This window comes from Lepisosteus platostomus, chromosome 4, assembly GCF_059453375.1.
Source record: "Lepisosteus platostomus isolate fLepPlt1 chromosome 4, fLepPlt1.hap1, whole genome shotgun sequence".
Classification (NCBI taxonomy): Eukaryota; Metazoa; Chordata; class Actinopteri; order Semionotiformes; family Lepisosteidae; genus Lepisosteus; species Lepisosteus platostomus.
The window spans coordinates 4,588,936-4,608,932 of NC_142614.1; the positions used below are offsets into that span (position 1 = coordinate 4,588,936).

Consider the following 19,997-nt stretch of genomic DNA (forward strand, 5'->3'; position numbering starts at 1 on the left):
TTCCAAGTACATTTTAGTTTCAGTACTGCAAAAGTGGAAACTGCTACGTTATACATCACAGGTGTAAAATAATCAAAGAATATAACAAAAACCACAACCCAAAAATGTGCACTTACAAGCATACTTAGTGCAAATGTGAGTAAAAATAAAACAACCAACTGTCCCAGAGTGAGTGAGGGTAACACTTATTACATAAGAGAGCCTTGAGCTTTTCCTTGTCTACCTGTCCCAGCCCATGAGCGACTGGGACCAGTTCCCAGGACAGGGCAGAACAGAGCTACATGTGCCGCACAGGCACTGTCTGGAAAGGCTCTTTGTACGTGAAGAGAGTTTTTACAGAATTCTAAAAGATCTACATATTCCTGGTTGACATATTCTTGACTTCTTAAATGACCTCAACCAGAAGGAGTAGGGTTAGCCGCTTGCTCAGAGTTACAGGCAGTAACTCAGTGGTATGGTTCGCTGTGATTTTCAGGACCCAGTGACTCAGTTTTGTGATGTTTTGTTTTGTTTGTCCATACTTACAATTTGTCTTACTTGACTGTGATTTGGCAGACCTAAAAAGAAAAAAATATATACTTACACACACCAACATTAAAAATAAAAAATAAAATGCTCATAAATGTTACTTTCCTAGCTACGAAACATGGAATAAACCCCTTTTTATTCAATAAAATGGAATTGGATTTCTCTTCTATATAATGGATACATATGTAACAATCGTCAGACTCTTCATGTTACTAGGTTCCGCAAAACAGGAAAACGTAAAGGTTGGTGCCGATCTGAGAATTCAATCGAAGCAATAATCCCTTTCCAAGATCACGGACCACACTTCCTCTTTTAAAGTGACCGAGACGTGAGAGACAATCCACAGTGTGTACATTGAGCCTGGTCTTTTGCAACCCCGCTCGAGAATCTGAAGCTTGCGTCTTAATTAATTGACAGGCATCATCACTGACCCACAAGGCAGTTGCCTCTCACCCCCCTGGGGCATCATCAATAGCTGTATGAAGGAGCTAAGCAATGGACAGCTGGCAGACTTTTCAGTGTTAATCTGTGTGTTATGTAAATCTGAGTAAAAGGCAATTTACAAGGAACATTTTAAAGAGATGAACTACACATCATGGTAATGTATAAAGCTGAAGTCATTACCGAAAGGGAAATGGCTGATTTCTTTAGTGAATATTTATGTCAAGTGTTTACCAATAAAGAAACAGATGTCTCAGGCTGAGGAAAGCGGTCTGTATTAAATACACAGTACTGGCACTGAAGAGGTAACAATCCTGCAGTACATGTACGAGAATAATCTAGTGATAAAGCCTTCTAAGAGTACAAGTTTAAATTTGATTTAAGTTACACCTAGTTACAACTCAAAAAGGAGTTGATTATGTGCATATGAATAAGTTGATAGCAAGACGATTACACACAGATTTTCATTCCTCTGGGTTGTCTTTGCATTTTGTTAACTTTATAGTGTTAGAATTTTTCACTTATAACAAAAAAGGCATCAAATCCTTACCTCGCGAAGGCATCAGCAACCGTTTCTTCACATTACCTGACAACATAAAAAAAGAGGATCAGGCCATATTGGAGACCGGTAGTTCATCTGCGATTGGGAGTACCGGATGGCAGGGAACAGGACACTGGGACACCCCACATGTCACTACGCTACAGCTGGGCGAACTGGATCACATGTGCTTCAAAGCCATTCTGCATTATGGCTGAATGCTGAACGTCTTTGGTAAATAGGAACAAGCTTATGAAATGGAAACTCAATTTTAATAAGCATATCCACTGGGTGTTTTTTTTTTTTTTTTAAGACAGCTATTGGCCATCCATCCATTTTCAGTAACTGTGTAATCCTTAGACGTGCAATATTCACAGTCTCGCAGTTACTAAAACTTGAGAGACCATCAGTCTAGTCTTGGCTCCTCAGTAGTAGTTCCTGATCCACTCTTAGCTTCTTCAGCGCTTAACATCTCATGGCCTCTGTGATCTACTGCAGCATCACTAGGCTGCGTGTCCTCCTTGAGTGCACCAGTCACCATTTCCCAGTCAAACTTGGCGTTTGAAACATGCAAACTGGAGTTTGCCTCCAGCACCACCAGAGGGCAACGTCAGCTCAGCACAGCCTTCATGCGTCTCCTGCATGGCTTTCACACACACATCTATCTGCAGGGTGGACACCTGGAATGTCGTGGTCATTGTCGACAGGGCTGTGGTCCTTCTGGCCCGCTTTGCAGGTGCTCCAGACTTTGTTATAATTACATGCTTAGCAGGGAACAATACAAAACATAATTGCTGAACATCCCCCAGTTTTCACATAAATAACATCCCTACAGGTCAACTAACTTCACAAGTCCCCTGCTTTAACAGCTGGCACCAGATCACAGCCTCCTAGTGTTAGCCACTCCGATGGGACCATAGTGGCAACAAAGTTACAACATACCCTTTCCAGGCGTTCTCAGGACACCTAGGAGTCCCATCACTACTTGCGATTGTCCTCGCCAGTGCCAGCAATCACTGACTGCTTTCTTCCCCAGAACAACCCACAGGGGGCGCACTGACCTTCCACGCCATTGTGTTGCTCGTAGCTGCGTTTCCCCAGGATGGTAGTGGAGCCGTGGTTGATGACCGGCGCCACCTTGGCCACGCTGGTGCTCCCAGGGTGCGACCCCAGGCTGACGGCAGGCTTCACCGGCTCGGGCTTCACGTAGGGGTGCAGCTCTGCAGGAGAACGCGAGGAGCGAGGACTCGGTCAGGCACGTGCACAGGCAACGTCTCTGCTTAATGACACCCAGGTCAGTCGGAGGGAGTAATGAAACCAAAACAACCTTGGTTAAGACGTGGAGTGACATAATTGGCCCCAATTATGAGGCAAATTTCAAAGCATCGAGCATGCAATAAAAGCAGATGCAGATACATCAGCATGTATCACCTGGGTATTCACTCTGCACAGATTCAACATTTCTAAGCAAACCACTACTGAAGCTTGTGGACATCAGGCTGTACCTGTCAAATAAATCCTGCTCTACGATCACGTTTCTGTTTCCCTGACTTAAGCGACGAAAAACATCTTTTTGGGCATCAGCAACGTCACACTTTCTGGACTGCAGTTCTGCTGTTCCTGCTTTGAGAACATGGAGAGAGTGACTCACTGACCCAGGTACTTGACGATCACTTCCAGGGGCTTGCGCGTCGCTGGCTTCAACTTGACGATTTGTTTTTCTGCTTCGGGTAGTCTCGCCGTGCCTGTTTTTGTAATTAAAGAGGATAAAGAACAACCTAAAAACAAGAACTGCCTTCTCACAAAAAAAAAAGATCAATGCTATAATGTCTTCCAGGACATTTCAAAACACGTATGCAGTTCCACTAGGTGTCACCAATAGCTTTACTTTTTTTAAATTTCTCAATTTCCACTTTTTTTTTAATTTTGCATTTACATGGATCTCTGAAAGGTATGCAAATCTTTCCCCCATAAAAACACCACTACATGCAGAAACCAGATAGGACTGGAATCTGGATCACTTCAAGGAAAAATGCCGATGGAGATAGCTGAATTTAACATCAACCTGGGCAGGATAAGGATAGTTTCTGGATGGAACCCGATATTATTTGGGGGGGAAAAAAAAAAACAGACCATCATGGGTTGCAACCCTCTCCGAGAAGTTCACTATTGACACTGTGCCTTCTGGGACTGCTGGCACTTTGCAACGAACAAAGGGAAACAACCTACAGAGGATCCAAAGTGTTAAAACTTTCAGGAGATGAACGTAAACCGGGCTGATTTCCAAACAACCAGGGATCAACACCACCAGCGGTGCACCCCCAGCGTGGGCTGGATGAACAACAAGGCAGCGATGGTCACATGTTATAATTTGACAAGCAAAACAGTGACCCCTGGCAGGCAGCCGCAATTAAAGGTCTCCTCCCCTGCAGGCTGTCAACTGGTTTGGAACCAGCCCCCCGTCGGCCAGGCTGGAGCCGTGCGCTGTGGGAGACGGGGAACTCTTTCCTGGGAGCGCGCGTGACCTACTCACACTCCGCTTTGATGGCGGCGCTGTTGATGGGCACGAACGGCCGGCGAGCGGCTCTCCTTGGCTGTAGCAGCGCCCGACAGAGGTAGCGGGCGAGTCTGGTCAGCTTCGCGGTCTGCAGGTAGAAGGCCTGTTTGGTCTTCAGGGTGTACTTGGGGTTGGCGTTCTTCACCCAATAACTGAAGGGAGCCTGTGAATACCCACAATCCTCCGTGAGATGACATCACTTCCTGTAGGTTTCCCCACATCTCTTCACCCTGGTCCCCTTTCTGCACTGTTTTACTTTCTAAAGTGTGATCTCGAATGATTCACCAAGATGCAAAGTGTAACATTTTAAATTTCAAGTCACCAAATTTGGCAGATTTGCTTTCATACATACGCATGCAGAATACAACCTGGGCTGGAGGAAAGAAACTTCGTACCACAATTTCAACCAGTAGATAGGAAATAGACCTACAGCGGTGTGCAAAAACTACCTCAGAAATTCAAAGCATTTCCTTCCACCATTCTATTTCAAAGGCAAAACTCTCTTTTTTAAGTACAGGAATCAACAACAATCACTTGCTTGGTGAAAATGTACAATTCTACTGGATGTAAATCTTTCCTGGACTTGAGACTGGAGAAAGGCAGGTTAAGAAACGCAGATCCACCTCTCACTAACCATACTGTTTCTGGCGGGGCCTGGTCTCTCTCCTTCTAGCCTTGTGGGCATCTTTAGGCCACCATACTTCTTCCAGTAGCTCCAGCAGATGGCACACAGACGGCACTGCATGTTGGGTGGACCCCAGGAATACCACTGATAACACTGGATGGCTGAAGGTACAGAGAGGCACAATTTTATACCACAATTCTGCAATTATCTATATGCGAAAAAAACATACAGGACCCAGAACTATAGAAATATTACATTTTCCAGCAAAACCTCTTCGTCCTGCGATGTCATTTTTCATCTGTACAGTGGAAGAAGAGACCTGAGCTGTGTTTTTGTCAGCACAGTGGTCAAGACCAGCTGTTTTCATACAAACCTGCATTAATAGTTGGCAACCCTACAGGGGCTCAGTGAAGACTTCCTCATTGTTTGCACATCTTGACTGAGTTTAACCTCGTGCAGTAAAACAAACAAGGATGCTGTTCCTTGGAATGACTTGAAAAAAAGACATCACAACACCAGAAACGCCATGAACAGTACACGCAGGGTGGCTGTGTACTCACAGTAACAGCTCTCGCACGCCCAGCCAGCATTTCCACTCGGACCCTGGGAGCTGGATCCATTGACCAGGCCCGTCTTGGCGTTGTTCACGTTGATCTGGTTGGGGTTGGGCTTATTGCTTCATAAACACAAGGGGAACAAAAACTTCAGTCTCCATCCTTCCACCATCAAACACGAAAGCAACAATAAAATATGTTTATTGCAAAATAGCAAGAAATATTTTCAGTCCTTAACTTCCTCAGTTTGAAAAAGCAAAAACTGCCCCCCAAGATGCATGAGAGTTAGCACAGTCTGCACTGATGGAGTTCACCTGAACAGGGGAAGCTCATCAGAAAGGTATGTCATACCTACTTCATGTGCACTTAAAGGTGGTAATCCATGCTATTTGAAAATATGACCAAATCAATGGCTTTTTAACATGTAGCAGCCTATTTTGTATTATTTGACATTCAGGGACTTAAGATAAGAACTTTTTTCCTGTCACATTGCACAAATATAAAAGGCAGGAAACTTGGAAAATGTCCAAAAAAAGTTTTGCAAGCCACTTATTATCCAACACCATGATGCATTACAGATCAGTAACTGCAAATTCGCAGATGATCGAGGACGTTAGTTTCCCATTTCTAGCTGTAACAATAATGGACAGACAATTCTGGCTGTAGGTCCAATTCCAGTGCCCAGCCATTCTTTTCCATCAATGTGGGTATCTGATCCAACCAATGCAGCATCATTTACTTGGAAACCTAAACCTCATGAGCTTCATATCATAGGACAATTCATCTACTGCAATGCAAAGCAATGTAGACTCCATTGAACACTTGATAGGATCATTCTCCTGATCTTTAAAAATGGCATTTACCCCCCAAAAAGCGATTTAAAGGGAAAATTGACATCTGCACCCTAATTACAAACCCAGAACCAGGCAGCATGTTTGCATTGGGCCCCATGAATTTGCATGAACAACCAGTTTTTCCCGGTGATTATAATTCCTTACATACAGTGCTTTTCATCACAAAGGATCCCAAAGGGCTTTACATACAGAAATGGACTGTGCAATCTGAGTCAAGCGTGATCTTTCAGTAGGCCAGACTAAACAAGCACAGAGTGAGCATCAGCCATGCCATTGGGGTTAATACCACTAATCTTACAAAGTGTGCCATGAGATCTTTACTGACCCAGCAGCCAGGACTCCATTTTAGGGTCTCATCCGAAGGATGGCACAACGTCTACAGTCAACATATTGGGGTATGGGCCTGGAAACTCTAGCCCAGAAGGAAGAGCGCCACCTACAGGTCCACCAACACCAGCTGCAGCAGCAACCTAGATTTCCGTGGAGGTCTCCCATCCCAGTACTGAGCAGGCCCAGCCTTGCTTAACTCCCGAGATCTGGGGAGATCGGCTAGAAGGTGGTGCTGCTTATACCATTACGTCGTTAGTACTTAAACAGTCAAACAAAAGGCTAAACATCTTTAAAGTTTCAAATAAATCTTTACGGAAAAAAAAGAAAAAACCAACTTACTAGTTTGGGATGTAAACTTGCTTAAGTCGGCTCTCTGCTTCTGCTGCCTTTAGACGTTTCTGAAGAAGGATAAAGAACACATGACCCACCAGTCAGGGTTTCTTGCGTTTCTTGGTATGCAAATTATATTACCGACAGGCCACAGAGACGTGCCTTAAGCCTCTGAGTATGTTTATCATGATTGATTATTGATCAATTATTGATTAAGCTTCAAATGAAATAGGTTACAAGGAATGGAGAGGTGCTAGAAATTCTAATCGTGCATTTAGGAAATCTGTCCTGCCTTTAATGTTAACCAGCCAACACTCCTGGGTTTTAACGGGCTCCGACTGGCTTCTTTTTTTATGCAAAATTAAGGCTCGCCGGTTTCTTGGTTGTAAAAATTGTGCATTGTTTAGGAACCCCATGACCTCACGGAGGGGAGAATGAGGATGCGCAGGCAGACCCCTCTGATGCCCCACATCTTCAAGCCACTCAATAATAATAATAATAATAATAATAGCTTACATTTATATAGCGCTTTTCTGGACACTCCACTCAAAGCGCTTTACAAGCAATGGGGATCCCCTCCACCACCACCAATGTGCAGCATCCACTCAACACATCACGGGCAGCGTGAGCCCCTGCAGGAGTCTCAGTGCCGACTGGAGGAGAGGCACAGCCTTTACCTATAGTACCCCTTGTCTGCAAGCACCCAGGAGACTACAGTGGCGCTGACAGAGCCCTGAATGACTTTGAACACTCTACCTTCATAGGCCAACTGTGAGCCGCCACTGGGGGAATCCCAGCTACAGTCGGCTATTGACCTGATCCAGGCTCGAATCCACGATCAAAGAGCTTAGCCTTCGCCTGGGCTTTGAGCCACCTGGAAGCCTCGTGAATGGGTCTCTTTCTAGATGATCGTAGGATATATTCTTATGCCATTACCTACCAGATCAGAGAATTTAACTTTGAGCATAGGGTAAAGGAACAAACACCTACCTGTTGAACGTATCTGTCTGTGGTCTTCCACATGTAGTAATACTCTATAATACTGGTCAAGGATTTCCAAGGAAGCTGTAAACAAAATGAATTAGGATCGGTTCATGGATATATTAGTCATGTGAACAGGGAAGAGCAATACAGAAACTTTTATAGAACGTTTAACTGAAGTCACTGTAATGAAATACATGCGACTTGTTGGCGGACAGTGAAAATTTCATTTTTAACAAATGATCTGAACTGTAATTGGCAATTAAAAGCACACGCATTTCACTACCTTCACATAAACAATGTATTTTCATGAGCTCTGCTTTACCGCAAAACTAAGAAATCAAAAGTGAATCTGAATGCGAGAGCTGTGCTTCACGTTTGGTGATAAACGGCCCATTCTTCTGAATCCGCACAGTCAGAACAGCTCAGCCACGAATTAGTAAAAGCTTCCAGTAGATCAAAATCACACTAAGAACGGGCTAGCACAGGGACAAGCAGTAAAATGACACTGAACTGCTGTCTTGATTCATGCACACAACGATGCACGTGTACTCTGAACACACGCGTACTCACTGCTCATGAACCCCACGAGCTGAGAGGAGCCTAATCATTTGTACTCAGCAGGAACCTTTGCTCTGGAAGCAGTCAGTTGATCAGACAACAGCCATGCAAGGACGCACTGTAAGGCAGCTCACAAGGTCTTTCCAGGAAGCTCCTGGAAGCATAGTCCTGCGGGCACAGTCCCGTCACAGCACCGAGGAAACGGAGCTCGGCTTCGCTGAAGACGGGACTCTCCACACAGGCTGCCCCTATGCAAGGGCTTGAAGCACTTCAGGTTCTGCAACTGCAAGCTCCTGTAAGTAAGCCAGTGCAGATGCAGGACATTTGAATTTATGAGTACAGCGTGCACCAACCAAGACACTGAATACGAGCTTTGGCTTTTCAGCTGTTCTGGCACCGCCTGTAGGAGAGCTTGCGGCTCATTCAACCCCGGCCCCCCGAACAGGTCAGACCACTACAGAACGGCAGTCGGATTTCCGTCCCCGAGCGGCTTCTGCAAGGGGGAAGCGCACCGCGACTACGCAACGTACAAAGTCCTGCCTGATGTCGGCAAAGTCCTTGCCATATTTCTCCAGCGCCTCTTCGAAGAGGTTGGCCTCGGAGGCGGACCACTCCTCCATCTCGTCCCGGCACAGGACCGGCCCGCCCTGCGGCACCAGAGCCGTGATGGCCCGCGACATGTCGTAGCCGGTCCGGTGCAGCGTGTCCATGGCGTGGAACTGCGAGGGCGAGAAGAGAAGAGGCTCGTGGTTTCATGACCGATAGGAGGCTCAGGGCTGTTTCAATAATACACTAAATACCAGGGAACGTAGAGAAAGCCCTCTTATACACACTGTAAACTTATTTTATAAACAAACCGAGGAAAGACCAAAGTCTGTTCCACCTAATTTGGTTTAAATGAGTCTCGTGTCTGACAGCCAAGAGCCATTATCTCTACCCTTCAGCACCACTGCCAGACTAATAGGTCTGCCAGACGAGAGGCCATTAAGGGAGAGGAAACAGGAGAAAAGGTCAAGGTGAACTCCTGGGAGCTGTCATGAAGTCAATCAGGAGGCTGAAAGTTATCTGAAACTTAAAAGGCCTCAAGAGCAGCCGAGCTGTCCCAGGGCCGACAGGATGTTACTGGGCTGGGCTGGGCTGGGCTTACCAGGGTGATGTCCCGAGAGGCGGCGGCCGCGCTCATGTGAAGGCTGGGCTGTCGGATCGAGCTGCTGCAGTCCAAAGCACGGGCGAACGTACCCACAGAGCTGTGGCACCGAGAGAGAGAGAAGGAGAGGGTGGAAGTTTAGGGCTGGCTCAGAGGAGCCTGGAAATCGAGCCCTGATTGGGTGGCCTGCGGCTGAAGACAAAGGGGTTGTCACCCAAGGTCACGTGGCGCACGCCCAGGCTCTGTCACTGCTGAATACCAAGCATCAAAGAAACCCAGCGCAGAGCATCACTCAGTTAACATCATCCCCACTGTCAACCATGATGGCGTCAACATTATATTACAGGTCTGCTGCTGATGAGCAGGGGCAAGAAAGCTTGTGAAGACTAATGTGAACATAGATGGAGAAAAGTACCAGCAATTCTTAGAGCAAATCCCACTTCAGCATCGCCTGAAACCGGGGCAAAAATTCACCTTTCAGTAGGACGGTGATCCAAAGCTACACTGGAGGAGCTTAAGAATAATTAATTGAACGGCCTTAACTGGCCCCAGTCAAAGTCCTGACGTGAATCTGTTTTGAGAATCCATGAAGACTCCTGTCCTTAAGTGATCCCCAAGCAACATCAGAGAGCTCAAGCCAAACTGCCGTGTAAATTGAGCACAAACCGCACCAAGAAACCAGTTATCAATAAATTCTTCCCTTTTCAAATGTTACAGCTCATCTGAGCGCTTACCGTGCAATTACCAGAAACTGGTCAATCTGTTTATCTGTAAGAGGGCTCTCGGGTTCCCAGATTTTTGTTTCTAACTCGGCCTGGTCTCTGCCATCTTCCTCCCCTGAAACAACAAAAAGGCGTTTTTTTTTAAATAATTATTAATAATAGATGCTTTCCAGTTTTTTTTCCTGCTTCCACCACAATGCTCAACTGACATTACTTCTGTTTATAGACTGCCATGGCAAAGTGGTTAACCTATAAGGACTTCACAGGCAAGACCCTCCAACGGTACAAGCACGTCCTGTTCTCCTCCAAGCACTTGCTTGTTTGCACACCGCGAGCTCGACGATCCCTTCCAGCAGAGCAACAATCTGTGTGACGTGGACTGAGTGCTGGGTGCCGAGCAGTGAACCCCATGACACACAGGGGCACAGCGTTCACGTTCCACAGGCCTCCCTACTACACTCGGAGCAAAAGAAAACCTCGACTGTGAAAACACAGGGGAAGCAGGGCGTTTGTGAACACCAGCCAGCATATAAACTGATATAGCCAGCGGCTATATCGCCCTGCAGCTCACAGCATGCAGCCCACTGAAGCTCAGCAGGTGTGAGCCTGGTCAGTATCTGGACGGGAGACCTCCTGGGAAACACTAAGGCTGCTGCTGGAAGTGGTGTTAGTTTGGCCAGTAGGGGGCGCTCCCCCTACAGTCTGTGTGGGTCCTAATGCCCCAGTATAGTGATGGGCACACTATGCTGTAAAAAGAGACCCCGTCATTCAGTGGAAGCATGAAACCAAGGTCCTGACTCTCCAAGTTTGTTAAAAATCCCACTGCATTTCTTTGAAAACAGTAGGGTACGTGTAATCTTGGTGTCCTGGGCTTTACCCATCATGGCCTCCTAATAATCCCCCTCTCTGAATTGGCTTCATCACTCTGCTCTCCTCCCCACTGAGAGCTGGTGTGTGGGGAGAGTACTAGTGCTCTATGGCTGCCGTCGCATCACCTAGGTTGGGCTGCACACTGGTGGTGGAGATGAATCCTCAATAACTGTAAAGCGCTTTGAGTGGAGTGTCCAGAAAAGCGCAATATAAATGTAAGGAATTACTAATTACCTGCAACCCAGGGTCAGATTTAAAGCGACTGAAAGTTGCTCAGTTCTCCTTTTTGGTCTGGTATAAAAGTTATCTAGAAAGCTCTAAAAATAAAGCCAGAAGAGACGAGAACATTTCCACAAACAGTGGAAAAGCCTCCATTTTCTTAGCAGCTTCAGTGCTGCTGCAGGGGGGACTGGACTGGACTGCACACAGAATCGGCCGACATGCTGCAATGTCTTGTTACTCCTTTGCATCAGAGTGCAGACAGAATAGATGGTGCGCCTTTCAGAAGTGACGAGTCAGCAAAAGCAGAGAGATGGTGTTATTAGGCAACTAAATCTAGTTTGCTGTACTTTGAGACGGCAGTCATTTACAATCCAGTGAAAAGAATGTAATCTCTATATGACGGGGGGGGGATCTGCCTGTACCTACCTTCATTCAGCAGATCCGTAATATCAGCCTGAAACCTGGGTCCGACTCGGATTTCCCCCTTGTCTGCAAGGAGTGTCTTTTGCTGAGGGTCGTACACGAGGCAGTAGAAGAAACAATCCTGGGGACGAAAGCTGAATGAGCAACAGGACCTGTGAGGGGAAGCTACCATGACACTGGCTGTACGTCACGTTCTCAACATCCCCCATCCTACAACAGGGCACGCCGCTTCCTTCTTCCTCCTGACAGCCTATTAAACAGTCTGCGAAGACGAAGGCGGCCTACATTCCAGAAACGAACTCCGAAAACCCCGAGATGGCGCGGATCTTCACTGAAACCGGCTGAGCGCACACAAAAGGGTGTTTTTTTTCTCCCCAGGAATGTGCCCAGCCCCTCCTGATATCTGAGCTGCGAGTGAAACACGGCGCCAAGAGCCTCAGGAACCCAAGACAACTTCTGCTCGCAAGAGTTACAAAAGCAGCTCCGAGCGTAAAAGGAGGGGCTGGGCTGAGGTTTCTCCTCGAGCAAAAAAAAAAAAAAAAAAAAAGCCGTCTGACAGGGAATGCCGTCTCGGGGGTCCTGATAGTTTCCAGCGCGCTAAAAATAGCAGCGCCAACGCACGCAACAGGTACACGCGGGGATCCGCGCAGCTAGCTGTTTAGCTGCTGAGCCGGCACATCGTCATGGGAGACGGAGCAGCCTTCTGGATAAGTGGAATACCCATTGTGAGTGGATGGCCTCTTCCATTTACAGCTCGCCGAGGCTGAACAGAGACCCCAGAGACGGCTCTCACTCCTCACACGGGCATTTCCATTCTGATGCCACTTTGGTCTTTTTTTCTTTTGAGCCCAAATTCTCTCTCGCATTTTTTTTAAGATGCCCCCTGTTCAAAACCGGGAAGCCTGCTTTTCTCTGCAAACTGAGCCGAAGAAGCACCTTCATCGCTCTTCTGCCCAATGTTAAAATAAAATGTCATGAGAATACAAACAATTGGTCTTGCTCAACAGGCCGAGAGCTGGAGGGGAAAAGAAGTGAGACCGTTCTCCAGTTCTGAGAGCGGGGTGGTTTAGATTTCAATCTTACCTCTTTTTCCAGATAGGAAAACAGAGCCTCTGTCTCATTGAGAAGGGTTACACAGCACTTTCCCCTAAGCAGAAAAGCAAAACAAAGAACCACAAGGAATATAAAAAATGGATGCAAGTTCTGCATAGTATTTTTCTTTCCTATTCTTTTAAAATCAGGAGATTGATGATATTCCATTTTTTCACAAAATGAAGTTCTACTCTCATGCAACAAAGCATCCAAGTAAAACAGAAATTTAGCAGTGGCTATTAAAAAACAATCAGACCTTGATCACAAATCAGGGTAACTGTACTTGGGTTACATCCAATGAAAAGCACTCAAAGCAGTGTAATTCAGAATATAATTTAATCCACTCCAAATAAAGACCAGGTAATAACAAAAACAAGGCTTAACAATTTTATAAGTCTAGTCCAATTTTATTACTCTTTGAAAGAGCTGCACCAGCTCTTTCAAAGATTTAACTGTTTAGATCAAGTTAAAAAAAAAAGAAGCAAAATATTTTGCTCAGAAACTAAGAAGCTTTCAGAAAAACCTGTCTCTTAGTGGCCAGGCATGGGCTGGGATTTTCCGAGGGTCTGAGATCTTTGCCGCAGCTTTGGAAAACAAAAGCAGAGAGATCTGGGCTGGCGTGGAGGTCCGCTCTCACCGGATGTGTGTGGCCGGAAGGGACTCCAGTTGCCGGGACAGAAAGAGCTCTCTGTGCTTCAGCTGGTGCCTCTGCTTCTCGGTCAGCTGCTGCAGGCTCTCGCCTTCCATCTCCTCTTCCAGCTCCTCTGCAATTAACCCAACGGGCGGCGCCGAGGGTGAGGGGAGAGACCACAGAAAGTCAACTGTACTGGGTAACCTCAAGGTGGGACGGGCAATTCCTTTCTTACAGCACCACAGGGCTTGGGGTATCTGTGGCAAATGAGACCCTGATTACACAATGGAGGTAATTACTTGAAGTTTTAAAAAAAACACAATTTTTTAAAGTCCAAAGCCAGGTGTTAATTGAAAGGTAAAAGTCTGGAACCCAAGCACTCCAGGAGTGTATTTTTGGCCTGCATATACCCAACCTTCCTTCTGCCCGTCTTCTTAAACACACAAGGTAGGGATAAGTGTTGAGTATCACGAGCAGCAGGGGTACTTAATTTACTTATCCGAACACGGTAATTAAAAATGATGAGTGTTCACAATCCTTAAGGCTCCTTGGCTTAGCACAGGCTGAGATCATGATCACGGGTTCGAGCCTGGGTCATGTTACAAGCCAAATGTGACCAGGATCTCCCAACCAGCGGCAGACAACTACTGCTCCCGAGGACAGAACGTTACTAGCTGGCCAGGGGTCTCAGCAGGCGTGTGCAGCTGGAGATCCCTAAAATCACCGAGAAAGGCACACTCCTCCTCCGATCACACAAGGCTGTGCTGCCTGGGACGTGTTAAAAGAGGAGTGGTGGGTGGGGTTAAAGGAGTCTCCCTCATTCTCCCCTATGCACAGTCATGAGCCAGAAATTTCGAAACCATTTTTTTTTAAAAAAAGATCACAAGTGGGACAAGCAGCTCTCAAAGACCAGAGATAAGTAACCCTAGTCTAAGACAGAGGTCTACACAAAAGGTCTCCATCTAATGTTTATTCCCATTAGTATTACTATCATTTTCAACTATGCTACACCAGCTTATAAAAGTGAATTTTATTTCTCTCATAGGCAACCTGAAGCTTGTGCAGGAATATCAAGGCAAGCGCCTTCCGATAAAGTGTTAAAAAAAAAAGCATCAGCAGGATGCCCGCCCGCAGATTCACCCTATCCAGGAGCCTAACATGGCTGCCTGGAGGTCCATAGTAACCTTGTGTTGTTGTTGCTAAGTGAAGCAGGAAATAGAGTTGATTACATAGCTGGCAAAAAGTCACATGACTGTGAATTGTGTCATCGCGGCTTGGCCGCGCGCCAAGACAAAGGCAGCGCAGGAGAGGAAGCAGGAGCCGGCAGGAGAGGGAGGGGAAGGGGGAGAGCCTGTGGAGGAAGAGGCTCCCCTGTGTGCCAGCCGTGAAGTCACGGACTTTCCTCTCATTGACACAGCACACGGGAGCCCGGCTTCACCGCGGGCCCTACAGCGCTCGGCCTGTCGATCCGCTCCTGTTAACATCGCCGAGGGAGAGAGCTCGCGCTGTTCCGACGTGAACGCAACTAGATTTCGCAGTACCGTTTTAAAATGCCAGGCCGGGATGAAGTACAGCTCTCAGAGCTCTAAGCCTTAATATGTTCTGCATTTTGCTGAGAAATAAAGTGAGGCAGGAGACGAGCATGGACTGCTGTGACTTTGAGTTAACAGAAAACTGCTGTAATAAAACTACTCCACCTGCATCAGTCTCTATTATCCAAACAAAGACTCTTTAATCCATAGTTTTATGTTAGGATTAAAAAAGAAATAAATATTATTATATCACCTGAATGTGGAAGCAATGATAGTTACACAAATGTCCTCTATTCACTCCGTACCAGCTCTGGAGGGTAGAAAGTCCAGCGAGCTGCACAGGTCATGCTAAACAGGGGATTTCACAGCTCGAACAACAGTCCAGACTCGGACCCGAGCCGAACAGAGTTCAACTCCCACAGTTTGCTTACTCCACCACCAGCCAGCAACCCCCACCACAAACAGAAAGGCCACCCATTAAGACAGCGTGGCCGAGCGCAGACAGCAGACAGATGTTCTGGGAAGCGATTTCCCTCACTGGTGCTCTCCTGGTGCCGGGAGAGAAGACGCTTTCAAGTAAACACCAGAGGCTCCAGCAGACCCAGCACAGTGGGTCTTCGCTGCCACCAGAAGACAGCCCCTTGGACCTCTGTAGCCCAGGAGATATACCCATCTCTCATTTTCAATCATGGCATGTGATAACAGTACACATCCTAATGCACCTTGAAGGGTTGCTCTAAAGTAAAAATGAGGTGCAGGTATCTTACGGTTTGCATGGTCAACAGGAGACACAGTTCAGAGAGAGTTATCAGGCCAGGAAAGTGTTTGCTGGTACAGGTCTTTCCAACAGGACAATTTCTATCCAAGGAACAGGCAGTCCAAACAGCAAAGCAGGAGACTGCTTCAATTTCAGCATAGTTCCCCATGTGGCCTTTAAACAAATTATAGCATACAACAAAGAAAGTCTAAGGCACCGGGGGAATGCATGCAATGTTTTCATGTCACACAAAAATTGTCAAGAGTGATGAGCCATCCTGAAGATTAAGGAGGAAAGAAAATAACTGGAAAAAACTGAAACAACTTGCTCAAAACAGGAACGTATTCTCCTCAGTTTTGTTTCTGTTCCATTGTACAATTAACCATGCTCCCCTACTCAACACTTACAAGAGCACAAAAATGACCACCAAAGAAGTCATCATTTCCTGATTTTTCTTCCTACATGAGGTGAACCGAATGCTTAAGATTCTTTGGACCTTTTTCATTTTCATTTTTAATTTGCCCGACCACAATATTTTCCAGCGAGCTTATTTTTACTTACCAGGTAAGGTGACTTTGCAGTGCATAACAACACTGCCATTAAGTCAAAGCAATGCCAAGAACCAGCAGTGACCAACACTGAACACACGCCAATCTAAATGTAATAAACATACCCTATCACGTCTTCAGAAGCACAGCACTTCTCAAACTTGGTCACTGCTGCGGGTTTGTGAGGGGAAAGACTGGCGGACATTCTGCCAACCAAGATATCAGTTAGCATGAAAGACCAATGCCAAAAAACTAGCCTGAAAAGGTGCAGTCCTGCAGGTTCTGCTGACCCCTTTGAACCACACGGACCCCCCTAGCAAAGCTGAAATGAAAGCCCCTTTCAGGAAGCACACCACCCTCCACAAGGGAGCACTCACTCGCATGTTTGTCGGCCAGAGCGATGAGGTTGCTGGGGATGTCCCTCCGTCTGTAGAAACACACCACTTTGGCCTCCACATTTCCATTGGCAGTCTGAGAACAGGAAGAGGAGCAAGCCGGTTACCAGGCATGACAAAGACACATGAGAAACGGCACATATGAATTCAAATTCATTTCCGCACAGAGGAGGAGTCAAACGTAGCCAATTTACTGGAACACAAAAACAAGCTAATATTGGCATCAGGAAAAAAAAAAATCCACTTGCTGCAACGTCACTCAAGTGCAGTTCAGTAATTTTCCTAATATTTCAAGGTTTCCGAACATGAGGTCATTACCTTATTCTGACCCTGCTTGCCGTATTGAATATTTAAAACCCTAAATTGTAATGTGAGCACAAGTAAAAGGAGCAATTCTGTTGTCCTTTATGTTTCCTAGCTCGGAATTCTGCATGCACAGCAAATGATAAGGGTAGACGGTGCAGGATGACATCAGTTTAGACTTGTCCTACAGCTTCTTTTGCCGGTACACATGGATTTGCAAGCAAATAAATTCATTTGCTCTCAAAGTCAGGGCAAGTTGCAGAAGATCATCCAGCAATCGGGGTTGATAAATCAACTTAATCTCCCAAAATCCCATCTGAAAATGTGATGATATTATTCAGCACTGGGTGGATTTGCTGTGAATTGACTAGATGCAGAGCAGGGATCCAGGAGGTCCACTCTGTATAGACTGTACCAAGTTCAGAGTGCAGCTCAAGAGCTGCACCTCCTGGCCCTCTGCCATTGGTCTCGCAGAACGCAGTGGAACACTTTTCCCCATAGAATTAGGAATTCCAAGTCCGTTTTCCAATCGATCCTTGACACTTGATCGTTTCAGAGCGTCAAGTGCTTTTCCTACAGATTTGTTCTCATTATAATGATTCTACGGTCTAGTGTTCTGAAATTATTTGATGAAAGGCACTTTAGAAATAAAGGTTTTTGTTATAATAAGCATGCTAACTTGTAATATGCAAATAAAAACAACACAAATGAGAGTGTCTACATTTACATGTAAAGCTGACCTAAAGATCCCAACATTCACAGTGGTGGTGGTTATTCCAGGTCCTGATGAGCTCCAGTATTTACTGGCTCCTTTCAATCAATTAAGCATGAAAAATAATAAAATAAATGCCACATTAGCCACAAGAGGGATGTGCAACTCCAAGGACACACTCCTGTCAGTATCCGTCACCCTCATTTGACAGTGACCCACAAGGACTTCATCAGAGATGGTGCAAGGCTCTTGCTCGGAGAGAGAATGAATGTTTAAGGCAAAAAGTATGTCTCCCATCAACTGAATGTTTCCAGGCTCAGTCATTATTTACTATTAATTTATACAGCTATGGCATTCAGTATCGCAGCACTTTCCTGTAGGGATTAATGCAATAACTATCATACTAACAGTAGATCTGCGTCTGTGGCTGGAAGGTTGCCAGCTCGTATCGCTCTGCCGGGCGTGGAATACGAACCAGCAACCTTCCAACCATAGCTGTATAATTAATAGTAAATAATGACTGCTCCAGGGGTACTGTATAAATGGCTGACCCTGTGCTCTGACCCCAACCTTCTCTCCCTGTCTGTGTGTCTCATGGAGAGCAAGCTGGGGTCTGCGAAAAGAAATTCCTAATGCAAGAAATTGTAGATGACCAATAAAGTGATCTTATCAACCCTGAAACCTGCCATTCTGAAATGCACTACAGAGCATCCAGGCAGAGAGTTAAGAATTTAACTTTACGACCACACAAATTATTAAGAGTACAACAATCTCTGCTCTAACACCATCAGTTTATAAAGACGTGGGGAAAACTCATTTTTAAGCGAGTGTTTGTTTAAGGTAGTCTGAACGCACTGTATTTGACTATTATGAAAGACCTGCAGGTTAATTTACAAATTACACACTTATGGTCACAGTGGGGTTTTATTCTAAACCGGACATCTATGAAATCATCCGGATTGTAGCTTTGCAGGAATAGGGCAGGTCACCCCTGCTTCAGATAACACCAGTGTTTCCATCTGAACATTAGCAGTTTGGCTTTCCTTGTACAAAAAAAGTGAGCCCTGCATTTCCATTTACAGGACTGCCATCTGGCTTTCCGCAAAGCAGGGCTGCGTGACTGACCATCCATGGTGTTTCAACAGCTCCCTTTACTACATAATTAACAGGTATCAACCACATCACAAGAGCCACTTGCCATGCATAATTTACGATGGCAAATCCACATTTTAGTCCAGCCATGACAGATCCCAAAATATGAACAATAAACCCAAGTACAGTCCATCTATTGCAAGATCCGTTGACTCTTCTTTGAAGAGTTATCCCTCCCCACAAAAACATAGTTCCCTGCAGTGAAGACATTTTTAGATTTGTCCAGTTCGAAAAAGGTACCTTGTTCAGCTCTTCTATTCGTCTCACAGAATACGGATTGCTTGAAGAGTTTTCAAAGTAAACATAATCTGCAAAAAAAATAAAAAAGAAGCTGGTTACTGCAATGTATTCTTTCTTTCCTTTCACTTCACTAAGCCGAAGTAGACAGACCGACAGCTCAACTGAAAGACGGGCAGGTAAAAGTACGAGTATTTATGGATTCGTTCGGAATTCCTGCAGGAAGTCAGCGGGCTGAGCCCTACAGTCGTCGCTGCCTCCAGGTCTGGGCTTGCTTGTCCCGTGACCTGCTGCCGCTGGTGTTCCCCCAGGCGGTGCTACACAGCTCTCCGGAGTGCCTCTGCTCTCACAGGGCATTCCCTGTTCCCTGGACAGCGGCCCTGCCAGGCCGGTGCGAGGGAGGGATTTCCCTGCAGGGCAAGCTGGACACAAGTGTGCAAGCATGTGGCTCAACAAGCTCTCTCTCTCTTCCAGGTGAGGCAAGACTCTCCGGCTCTTCAGACACCCGACACAGTCAAGGTGCTTGATAACCTGTTATTTTCACGTACAAGAGCAGAGAGCAGTAGCGCTTCCAGGTTCAAATGGAGCAAAGAGAACTCTTAGATGCTTGAGTCGCATGTGGAAAACTTGAAGAGTGGGAGCGCAGCGCCCTGAAAGAGTTCATCACAGGCAGGGCACAGCAGAGGACTGCACGGGACAGCAGAATCACAGCAGGTCACACATAGTAAGACAAGCAATAAAGCAGGGCAAAACAAAGCCAACTGACAGGATCAGCCAAGTCCAGTTTTTCTCTCGCGCTTTCAGGCAAGCGGCTGCCCACTGTGATTTTCACGCCAGCGAGGGAAGACTCTATCGGCAGGCACTGCACACTTGTCTTGATCCGCACGGGGAAGCTCTGGGACTCTTGACTGTCGCCGCGCGACAGCGAGGGCCTGCAGCCCCCCCAGGAGCGAAC

General features: G+C 46.2%; 1 protein-coding gene across 4 annotated transcripts in view; it reads right to left on the reverse strand.

Annotated features, from left to right (window-relative positions):
* Positions 1-19,997, reverse strand: part of LOC148672176 (metastasis-associated protein MTA1-like) — a 45,538-nt gene that overhangs the window by 9,808 nt on the left and 15,733 nt on the right. For all 4 annotated transcript variants that reach the window (XM_088627630.1, XM_088627629.1, XM_088627628.1 and 1 more), the window contains 17 exons: positions 19,046-19,113; positions 16,621-16,714; positions 13,413-13,539; positions 12,767-12,830; positions 11,687-11,804; positions 10,181-10,283; positions 9,447-9,546; positions 8,830-9,018; positions 7,748-7,822; positions 6,767-6,825; positions 5,250-5,365; positions 4,699-4,850; positions 4,041-4,227; positions 3,163-3,252; positions 2,569-2,727; positions 1,520-1,555; positions 526-557 (listed from right to left, as the gene is read on the reverse strand). In XM_088627630.1, the coding sequence (XP_088483756.1) occupies positions 526-557; positions 1,520-1,555; positions 2,569-2,727; positions 3,163-3,252; positions 4,041-4,227; positions 4,699-4,850; positions 5,250-5,365; positions 6,767-6,825; positions 7,748-7,822; positions 8,830-9,018; positions 9,447-9,546; positions 10,181-10,283; positions 11,687-11,804; positions 12,767-12,830; positions 13,413-13,539; positions 16,621-16,714; positions 19,046-19,113 (1,769 nt within the window). The remainder of the gene's footprint in view (positions 1-525; positions 558-1,519; positions 1,556-2,568; positions 2,728-3,162; positions 3,253-4,040; positions 4,228-4,698; positions 4,851-5,249; positions 5,366-6,766; positions 6,826-7,747; positions 7,823-8,829; positions 9,019-9,446; positions 9,547-10,180; positions 10,284-11,686; positions 11,805-12,766; positions 12,831-13,412; positions 13,540-16,620; positions 16,715-19,045; positions 19,114-19,997) is intronic.